The sequence below is a fragment of the Zingiber officinale genome, chromosome 1B (assembly GCF_018446385.1).
Source record: "Zingiber officinale cultivar Zhangliang chromosome 1B, Zo_v1.1, whole genome shotgun sequence".
In the NCBI taxonomy this organism is placed as follows: domain Eukaryota; kingdom Viridiplantae; phylum Streptophyta; class Magnoliopsida; order Zingiberales; family Zingiberaceae; genus Zingiber; species Zingiber officinale.
Window position 1 is genome coordinate 7,185,403 of NC_055986.1, and position 11,501 is coordinate 7,196,903.

An 11,501-nucleotide genomic window follows, 5' to 3' on the forward strand; every position below is an offset into this window, starting at 1 on the left:
TAACAACAACTTTATTCCATACTAACCAACTTCACCCTACAAATAGATCGTGCATTCACGTTTGCACCTCAGTTGCCTACAAGTTTGATGGAATTAGTACATCTCGTGGACTGAACTCATGCCGACAGATATATAATATGCTACGAAACCATCTAATACTTTTAAAAGTTAGATATCAAGTTATTTTCTAGGATTGTGATGTTGACATGCATGATACAATTAAGACGCGAAAGAAAAATGAAAGGCAGATCTTTTTGTAATTAACGCAAAGAGGCATGCACATTTTTATCGTGCTTGAAAATGACTAGCTTTGGAGGTTGGCTAAAGATTAACATAAAGGCGATGCTTTGCGTGTTGCGGCATATTTTTATATTAAGCCTAGACGAGACATGGGAAGAAAACAATATACAACTTCAGGGGCCTAAATTACGTTACATTGCTGTACTAATTACATATTGGCTAACCTTAAGATCCTCCTCACAATCAAAATTACATTACATTGCCATTGATCCTTTTCTTTTGTATTTGACAAACACCAAGTATGTATATTGTGACAAACATCCGGAACTTCTCAACTAATAAACCCCAGCAAATGTATCTGTACAGTCTGGTAAACAAACCACCTGATTAGAATAAAGTTACAGAGAAAACCAATTTCTATTTTGTAAGCAAAGGATGAACAGTTATCATTACTGCCACGTTTACAAGAACTTTTTTACGTGTTTGCCTTCAGAGTAAGAAATGCACATGTCAAGCATGCATTATAAAATTGCCACTTCAATCGCCCGGGCATAATATGCCATCCTATCCTCTGTGCTTTCTGCATTCAATTCTCCTGTCGTCTTCCCAGTGGCTGCTACTCTTGGCATTTCAATTTTCCAAAACCCACCTTTCATTTTCCTGCTCATCCCATTTAAATCTGTGATCTGTGCCTAATACATCTTGGTCATACCAAACTGAACAGCGCCAACTTTTCTATGCGCTACAGCACCTCCTGCTGCGGCTGCTACAAGTCCATTGTAAGGAGATTTTGCATGCACCAGGCTTGCTTCTAGTATGCTGTTGTCCCTCTCGATCCGCTCGGTCTTAGTTCCTGTGAGATAAAATGGGGATGTTCTCATCTCGAGAGCTATATCCGATGTCATCTTATTGTGCAAGTGTGGTTGTGGAGGCTTATGTTGAACGGATTCACTTTCGGCTTCCATTGGTTCTCTATTGTAGCTATCCAACTTGCCCGAGCTACCGGGAAAACAATATGCTGAAGGTTGTGGTGTAAGAACAGGATTCCTAATGAACCGTCTAGGATCATAGGCATCTTTCACAGTCACACTATCGTAAGGCAAGACAGGACCAATAGCTTTTCCTGGCCGAGCTGAGAAACATACCATACAATTATTGTGAGTGCACCATCACCATTACATATGGTCAATTTGAATCTAAAACAATTACCAGTTGGAACCCGTTGTGGTGCCTGCGAAGTCCTTGTTATATTTCCAGACAACCTTTCGGTTTCTCGAGGATTCTTGCAAGCCTCATCACTGCCTTGTCTGTCTCTGGAAGTGCCCATATTGGTTTGTCCCATTGGAGAAGCAGTAGAGGAATGGACAACCGTTGACCTAACAGATGCCAAAGAAATTTTAAGCGTCCTATGAAACAGTGAAAAATTAGGCATATCTGAAGCTGCTGCACATCATGTTGCATGATGAAAGAGAAAATGAAACATTTCAAATAAAACTGCTTTATGGTTGTCTTTTCTACGCTTGTTGCGCTTTACTGAAGAGGTTATATCTGCTATTCTTTCAGCATGACAAATAATCACAAGATAAAGCTTTAGATCTTGGATAAAATATAAGAGCAAGATATAAGAAAGCCATCGATCCAACAACAGAAAAATTAGCTTCATTCATTATTTTGGTTTCAGCTATTAACTCTAAAGGAAATAAAAATGAACCTGAGAGGAACAGCAGTTACCCTTTTCTTGCAATTTAAACTAAACTCGTGTGCATAATACAATGCATATTTTTGATGTATTATGACACAAAGTGAAAGTATATAATACAATGGCTTGCGTGGTTTTTCACAATGCATTTTATGTTCTCAACCTATGTATATAACACTATGACTAATACAAGATAGATGATTATATTTTTGATTATTCAACAAGGAATAATAATAAGCTTGACAGCATACTGAATATTGAAGAAACAGAAAAGAAACTACTTCACTTCGAAGAATCAGAATGAACTTTTTATATTGTAAGTCATGCAGAAGGAAAAAAAATACACGTTCATGAAAGAACTTCCAACATAATTACTTTGAAGGTTTGTCAAAATTTAAAAGACATTCCAAAATCTATTAAAACTATGTTTATTTTACATTGAAAAAAAAAATATACATTATGTTTTAAACACAAGATCTCTTGCATGATCTAGTGTTCTAATCATAAGATTAACTTAAACATTATCTACATACAAAAAAAAGGCATAAAGATCAAAACCAGACTAAAATAAAAAGGTATACCTAGGAAGAGAAACATGTTTCCTATCTAGTGGAATTACAGGTCCACTTTTACCACCATTCTCCTCAAGGTAAGCAAATTGCTTTCTAAACTGATCCACAGCACTGCATAAACAGAAAACAGGGAGTATTGAGAATAAGAAAATACCTGAGAAAGAGATGTATAAAAATATTGAAGGATGGTGAACATGAACATCAAACCTAGGATACAGAAAATTTGTTCTTTCAGTTCCATTAACGTAGTCTTTGAGTAACTGAGGATGATACTCCAATATCTCACGAAAGATAAGCTCTCGAATGTCATCTTTAGTCAACCTTCTGCGCTCAAACTCAAACTCCATTTTTGTGATGGGTTGGCAAAATGGTTCCCTCTCTACTTTGGCAAGACCTTTAAAATATGGATCAGCCAGTGCCTAATAAACAAAAAGATGTGTTAGCTTCCGTGGACACAAACACCCAAAGTTTGAGAAAGATGTTAGTAGTATTAAATACAATGTGGTTACTGGTATACTGAGCACAACAATGACAATACAGCCTTATCCCACTAGGTGAGGTCGGCTACTAATATACTGAGTAATTGAGTCTATTTCCACAATAGCTGCACTAGGTAGCTCTAGCTTTCTTTAAAAAAAATCTCCCCAAAACTTAACAAAAGAATACTGGACAGTGGATAATATTTTTTTTAAAAAAATAATTGGTAATAACATACCTCTTCAGCAGTTGGTCTATCCTTAGGATCAAAGGCTAGCAGCCTCTCTAAAAGTTTTAATGCCAATGGATCTGCATTGGGAAACTTCTGTGCAAGTGGTACTGATTGTTTCTTCCTCATGCTGCTCAAATACCTCCTTGCTTTCTCATTTCGAACCTAGGATTAGATAGAAGAATACGTTCAAAATTAGGCATCTTTTCTAATTTTCGAAACAATCACATCCAATACAGAGAGTTCTGGTAAACCAAAGTACCCGAGAAATTGTATCCAAGGAAGGTGTCCCCAGAAGATCAGTCATCAAATCCAACTGATGAACCACATTTTTGCCAGGGAAGAGTGGCTTGCCTGTTAGTACTTCAGCAAATATGCAACCAATGCTCCAAATATCAATAGCAGGAGTATACTGCAATTTGATTACTGCTAGTCAATATCTTTCCAAGAAAAAGTAGTTCATACTTTAACACAAAAACAGAAAAATAAGGAACAAACTCCATACAAGTACCTCTTGCTAATCATATTTCAGCTTGCAGGGGAGTTCAAAATCCTTCCTGAACAAGCATTGTTTTAATGTATAATCTATACCATCCCTAAAAAATTTAGGAGAAAGACACTAAAATAAACCAACTGCTTGAGAAGAGCAATAATTTCCACTCCTAGCTTAAATGATTTAAAATTTAGACCCATCAAGTATCTCGATAACGGCAGAATCCTAAAAAAAAACAAAAAAAAAAAACAAGATAGTTTAACTAGGAAGGTCATCTTAGTTCATACGACAAAGCCAGCATCCAATTTCCCTGCCCTTTACTGTTCAAAAGTCTAGCAGAAAAGTGTAAGACGCAGGGACAAACATGGATACATTGTGATGATATAAGCCAGTAACATGATTCAAGTTCAACTAATTAAAAAAAAAGTACCTAGTGATATTGCATCATGTAGAGCTAAATGGAGGAATAAGATTCATGTAGCCAACCCAGAATAGTTGGGACAAGCATGGCTTGATGATGACAATGAATTGGTTCAAGAAAGTTAAAATAGTTTTTCATATGGTTGGTTCTCAATGAACAAGTTAAATAAGCATTTTTTTAAAGACAAAAGGCATTTGTTGCAACTATCTGAAAGTGGTTTAGATCTACTGACAAAAATGTCTCACACAATAGTACATACCATACCCCAAAGGATCTTCATTGTGTTTGTTTAATAATGGATAGTTAGCTATAGACCTTGTAAACATCTAAAATACCAACAACAGTGTCCAGACTGGCATCTGACCCATGTTTAAACCCTTGGTGTAGCTAGATAGCTAGATGATTATTTCAGTTGTGTTATTATAATAGCATTACCTAATCAAAGCATTCATCTCTCCACCAGTAACCATCACTTACTAGGCACTGTCAGAAGAAAAGTTTTGCCACATGATAGTGTCTTTAAAACTGAACCAAATTGGTCAGTTAAATCATATAAACTAGGGATCGAGGTGAATTCAGTTCAGTTGAAAAATATATGCTTTCTGATTGAACCGAAATTTTGATTGGTTCAATCAGAAAAATTAAAATAGGAGTTAATAATCAATTCAAGTCCTCAATATGAATTTAAAAACACTAATGGTTACTGGTGGACAGATGGAAAAAAACAACACTAATGGTGGTGTGTGATGGAAACAAGTTAGAACTCATGAAAATAGAAAATATTAATAGAAATTTAGGATTATTTAACAGAGAATAAGATTACTTGATTAATTCTACTACTGTAAAAAAAAAATTTACATTCATAGATCATCTTAAGTTTCTCTTACCTGTTATTTTTGTATCAAAAGATCAGTAGAGCCAATCAAATCAACCCACTGATTATACATGGGCTAATACAATCCTGTTAAGTCTAAGTTCCATACGTCACAATGGTTGCAAAAGGAAAAAATTTCTATAATCTTGAATCATTTTTCATTTACCGCTTTAACATTAAGTATAGTAACTGCCACCAGTCAGGAAGGCATCTTATTGACGAATCCAAATCAAGGTGCTTAGCATTTTGATAGAAAATTGGTTTTGCATGATGAGAATGTAGATCTACACAGTCAGATCTAGCATTACCATGTATCAGAACAGTGCTCGTAGCACAAGCAAACAAGTGAGGAGTTGCAACTTTCTTTAGAATATGCTTTAATAGCTAAATAAAGCAGTGCAAATTTTCCACAGTTGCAGATATTAAAATTGATGAGGAATATGCCAATACCTTAGAAAAAAATGATCCACATAACTCAGGGGCCCTGTACCATCTGGTTGCAACATAATCCTGTTACACATTATGACTTTAGAAAGATGAAATTGTACCATTAACATCTTAGCTGTTGAATCTACAAAAGACAACTACAACAGGATATAAAAAGGAAATTTTGAGAGAGAGAGAGAGAGAAAGAACTATGCTCTTTTCAACTTACCGTCCAAAAAATTGTTGTGGGAGTATCACTAAACGCAACTCTTGCTAATCCAAAATCACAAATCTTCAGTTTGCAGTTTGCATTTGCTAGTATGTTCTTTGGCTTTAAATCACGGTGATACACATTAGCTGCACGTAATGTTATAGCATCAGCCATTAACAAAAATTACAAAATCAAAGTAACAAACAGTGTATCAAATGTAGATTGAGAGAAAAGAATGATGAATCGGTCAAGGAAACAATCTCTTGCACCACATTTTCTTGATTACAATAAAAGGAATTCAAAGTTATTAAAAACCCCAAGCAAATGATACAGCTATAAAACACAAGAGCATACAAAAGCTTTTGACTGTCAATATACATGGACCCAAATGAAGAACAAAGTTTCATTCATTTGATCAAGGAAAAACAAAACTGAGCCATAGATTCTACTAGTAGCTTCTAACTCCTATTGTTCTGGGTTGTGGTGCTAATGGGAAAAATTACAATGTCTACAAATTAGTGAGCCAACAAATTAGACTGAAGATGCTGACACCTGTTCATGAGTCAAAAACAATTAATTTTTAATAAGCAGTACTGTAGACAGACAGGCACCACCAAATTGCCTTAAAATTCAGTTATCAATAAGTTGACATAGAAGAGCATTATTGTCATTGCTCTCCCAAAGAGACCGCAAAACTCTAATGACTTTTCAAATCTGACAAAAATAGCATTATCCTTATTGATTTTAAAGTTCCTCCTCGAAAGTAAAATAGTTGAATGTTTCATTGATTCATATGCAAAATGTATTTTGGATCAAGATGACAAATATTCCCATTGCTTTTGATGCTCAAATGATTAGATTACAAGCCCAACATGAGTCAAAAATCTAATGCCATAGTCATGGGAGTAACAGAACACCTGACATGTACAAATTGTGATAAGGACCCTACTGGCAAATATACTCTAGTCTAAACACCTGATCCTCCCAATGTGCAATCATATGAATAAATGAATAATTCCTTAAAGTCTTTATTGGCCACTTTAGCTAAATCTTGGTACGTATTTTTATCCCAATGTCATTAGTCTCTTTACCTTGCTTAGAAACTAAACTATTTGTACTTGAGATGGTGTAGAAAAACAAAGACTAACAAAGTCAATCGTGAATGCTCAAGCATTTGACTAGTTGATTTCACACCCCCAATATGGAGCTGAGAAGGTCATCTCTAATTTGGCATTATTAACTTGGACTTCCACCAATTGGAGGCCATTAAGAACATACAGATTAATGGGCATGCTTTACTAATTCAAAACAAAATGGAATAGTAACAACAACCAGAAATAGCATTTAATCACATTAAACTTGCAGACTCACAAGAAGCAATAAAATTTACCTGTGTGGATATATTTTAAAGCACGGAGCAACTGATAAAGAAAAAATTGATAGTGTTCTTTTGTCAAGTCATCATTTGCCTTAATGACTTGGTGAAGATCAGACTCCATGAGCTCAAAAACAACATAAATATCTTTGAAATCCCTCCTTGACGAAGGTAGCATTATGTGTTTGATTTCAACTATGTCAGGATGTCTTAGAAGACGAAGAAGTTTGATCTCACGAAGGATTCTGACAGCATCAGAGATGTGCTCAAAAATATCATGGATCTTCTTGATTGCGACCTTCTCACCAGTATGTGTATCAATTGCTGAACAGACCACTCCGTAGCTACCTTTGCCAATAACCTCCTGAATTTTATATCTGTTAGCATCACCATAGTCGCTGAAAAACTCTAGCTCCGGTGAATTCTGGAGAAGACACAAATGTGGAATGAAAGTTAAAGATAAGTGAAAAAAAGAGATGCCACTTAACTTGCAAACACACTTAATTCATGCAAGAGAAAATGACTGCCAGTTTTATGTCAAAAATCTAAATTCATTGAGAAAATGCTTCGAATTTTGGAGAAAAAATAACATAGGTTCAAATTCCAGTAAACAATCTTTGGATTTCTACTTACCATCATTTAGTTATAAATCACAGTGGAAAGAGAGCATATTTAAGATAACAAAGAATAATCTGACATACATCTTGTTGGGCAATCCTTCTATTTTACATGCATTTTCTTTCTTCTATATTGAGCTATAGAGGAAACTGTTGTAGGATCACATACAATCATCAAATTGCCATGTGTATTGGCGATATGCACCACTAATTGATGAAAGGCGATCAAAATTATCAGGTGCAGAGAAGTGGTTCCATTTCCTTAGAGAGAAAACTATTGTAGAATCGCATACAATCATCAAATTGCCTTGTGTATTTATCTTTGTGTGACACTAATTGATGCAAGGCAAGCAAGATTATCAGGTGCAAAGAACTGGTTCCATTTCCTTAGAGAGGAAACCATTGTAGGATCACATACAATCATCAAATTGCCTTCTGTATTAGCTTTATGTGGCACTAATTGATGCAAGACTCTCAGGATTATCAGATTCAGGTGCAGAGAACTGGTTCCATTTCCTTAGAGAGGAAACTATTGTAGGATCACATACAATCATCAAATTGCCTTGTGTGTGAGCTTTATCTAATTGGTGCAAGGCACTCAGGATTATCAGGTGCAAAGAACTAGTTCCATTTCCTTAGAGAGTAAATTACTGTAGGATCACATACAATCATCACCGGATTCATTTCCTTAGATTCTATAGATGAACTCAGATCTGTTTATGTTTTGAAACATCAAAAAGTAACCAGCACAGAAATCAGCTGGACCCATAACTTAGTTCGTCATCAGCAATGGTCACTGAAAAGCATAATTCTAGAGAAGTTATAAAAAGTCTCTGCATACGTCACCAAAATTGATAGAAAAACCTCTTCTAACAACTGGAATAAGTGATATAAAAAAAGGAATAGCAAAGACATCAGAAAAGCCTCTGAAGGCTCATAATTAAATTTCATAGATGAAACCGAGAGTCCTGGTACATTCACCGATGATAATCAAGACAGAGAAAAATAAATAAAGAAAAGCTTTGAGGCTGTCGATTCCAGTTACTGGGATTCGATTTCAAGGAGAGCTTTACTGACTTTTAGATTAACACTAGATTTTCATGTGAACAGCACAAAACTAAAACCGAGTATCTGGCATCAGATTTTCACCTAGTAGAATCAATAACAAGTGGCCAATTTGCATGAAAAATTATACGGCAAAAACTAAAGTCCTTCTAGTGACTACCAGACTTAACCAAAATGAATCTTAATTTTCCAACCGATCAACAACAGCCACAAAAATGTCGGTTTGGTATTTCAAAAAGGGCATTATAGATAGCATGAGAAGGTTTATTGAAGAAAATTCCCAAAGGCTTACAAAAGAGACCCAAATTGTAAGAATAGATAAAAAGAACAGATACGCAAAGCACGGATCAAGAAACCCCACCTTCTTACGCTGATCTTGCTGCATTTGTACAGCCACTAGAAATTCCTCGCACAAAAAAAAAAACAAATTTGCTTCTTTTCTCTTCTCTTCTACCGCTTTCTTCACCGCTCCTTTGCCTTTCCTTATCCCAGGCGCCGCAAAAAATTATGCACGAGAAGTCAAAAGGGACAGATCGCCACGGGAACCAACCGCATTTATCCTGCCAAACTCTGTATTGAATCCCGAAGACCCACTCACCGACTCACGCGCTGTATTCCACCGACCCACCGATTAAACACGGCGAACAGATCCAATCCCAACCGTACTCACAAGCCCTCGACGAAGGGACAGCTACACTACACCGTCCGACAGAACCACTAACAGAGACAACAGCACCGGCAGATCAACCGCATCCCCCTTCCCTCCTGCATCAGTCTCCGTCCAAGATCCGGCCCCTCTGCCCCCCAAACGCATAACGAAAGTTTCACCCCCACCTCAGCCTGCCCAAAGAGCTCGAAAATCCCTCGAGAAATCTCCAGCCGCGAACAAATCGGACACGAAACCAAACCCTAGGTTTGGTCGCAGCGAGAGGCGCGACGGGGGCGAGATGGAGAGAGAGAGAGAGAGAGAGAGAGAGAGGAAGGGGGCTGCTCCTTGTTATTCGCCTTCGATGCCAGGAATCTAAATCGTTTTTTTAATACCCGTGCGGACAATAATGCGCCTGACCTCCCGCGAATATCTCCCTTTAAACCAATGGCTTTTCCTGTAATTATAACCAACTCGAAGGGCATTTAGGAGAGAGGACCGAGTTCTTCTCTCAAGCAACTTGATCCATTCCTTTCCTTTTTTTACCGTTGGAATAAGAAGAAGAAGCAGGAGAAGAAGAGGTGATAATCTATCAGTCTTGTGGATAAGTTCTTGAGGTTATCAAGTTTCGATATCATCATTTAGCACCTTTTTCTCCTTTTTTTTTTCTATTTAATTTGCCTGCATCTCTCCTCTTTTCCCAGTTATCAAGTTTTGCTACATTATCCATTTGTTTTGTTTTATCAATTTGCATTCCTCTATCTTTCCAAAACTCAAAAGAGTAAAACTTGTTTAATTTATAATCTTATCAAGTGTGAGCACATCAATTAATTTCAGGGTGACCTCGGACCACAGAATTGTGATGATGATGCTTAACTACAGCCAACTTCCTATAAGGTAAGGTAGATGAGAGCTCAAGCAACATTGATGGTCTCATAAATGAAGCCATAAATGTACATAAAACTAAGACAAATTAATATGATCAACTTGATTCTCTTGCCTTCAGCTTGAGATGTTAAAGAAAAGTAATCACATTTCAAGTGGATGATGATGATAAGTATTAATTGAATGAATTTCTAGAATGATGAAAGACTTGATCTTCTTGTATTGAGGTTTGAATGAGGTTTGTTGTTGATTTCTTTTCATCTTCCACCTGCCTCAGAGAAAATGACCCTGTATCTGTCCCTGATCAGCTTTCATCTTTAAACAGGTGAGGGTTGACCTCTGTGGTCCTTCCTTGAAGAGTCTCCTTCATTGAGCATCATCGATTCTCATCCTCAAATGAGTGTCGATGTCCATTGGAAAGGAAATCTTATTTAGATAAGTGAATAGATAAAGAAGATTTTAGAATACTTTTTTTTTCAAAAAAAAAAAAGTGCTTCAGAATATTGAAATAATGCAAAGAGCTCTGAGTTAATACCATTCCATGTCAGCAAACACCAGCCGACACTTGTGCAGTGGCTTAAATTGTTGCCATGCATGTTACAACTCCTATTATAGTGACTTGAAAGGTTCATAAGCTGCCACATGAATAAAACTCCAAATCTATGTTATTTTAATTACTCAATATTCATTTTATAATACAATTTGATGAATACATACAAAGAAAGACAAAAATGATGCAAATATACTATCGTGATCACATGATCATGAATATCTACAGCTCATTCTGTGGCATTCACTGATATAAAATTTCTTTAATTATAGTACTGATTCATATGTATATAATTTCTTAATGCTTCTTTTTAGGAGTTCTTCGACATAATGATTTATTTACTTATTTGTTTATAGGCAAGGACAGAAATATTCAGTTTGGGAATAAGGGAATTAATGGCTTGATTATGTGATTAGTACTTTAAATATGTCAAGTTATTATATCTATAAACATGGTGGCAAAATTTAATTATATCTATAAACATGTAATATAGCACGCGAGTCTAATTATGAAAAACAAGGCATCTATTTATGCTTGTTAAAAGTTTAACATTATACGAATTTAATTTGATATCCTGGGTGATATTCATGCGCGACGCGTGTGGACGCCTCTCTGCATAGGAGGCGCCTCCATTCATATATATACGTACGATTTTAAAATGTTGCATGATATTTTTATCCGCAACTGGGCATGCATCTGGATCAAATCCAAGCACTCTAGC

General features: G+C 36.1%; 1 protein-coding gene across 2 annotated transcripts; it reads right to left on the reverse strand.

Annotated features, from left to right (window-relative positions):
• Nucleotides 1-474: 474 nt before the first annotated feature.
• LOC122048453 (mitogen-activated protein kinase 10-like) lies at nucleotides 475-9,722 on the reverse strand. 2 transcript variants are annotated; one of them, XM_042610026.1, is made up of 10 exons: nucleotides 9,061-9,720; nucleotides 7,033-7,441; nucleotides 5,661-5,788; nucleotides 5,456-5,515; nucleotides 3,480-3,629; nucleotides 3,227-3,382; nucleotides 2,719-2,930; nucleotides 2,521-2,622; nucleotides 1,450-1,616; nucleotides 475-1,372 (listed from the first exon to the last, which is right to left on the reverse strand). In XM_042610026.1, the coding sequence occupies exons 1-10, from the start codon at nucleotides 9,082-9,084 to the stop codon at nucleotides 933-935; spliced, it is 1,848 nt and encodes a 615-aa protein (XP_042465960.1). In that variant the 5' UTR covers nucleotides 9,085-9,720; the 3' UTR covers nucleotides 475-932. The 2 variants fall into 2 exon arrangements, with proteins under 2 accessions (XP_042465960.1, XP_042465953.1); XM_042610019.1 differs by having other exon boundaries at nucleotides 2,521-2,930; nucleotides 9,061-9,722.
• Nucleotides 9,723-11,501: the final 1,779 nt, after the last annotated feature.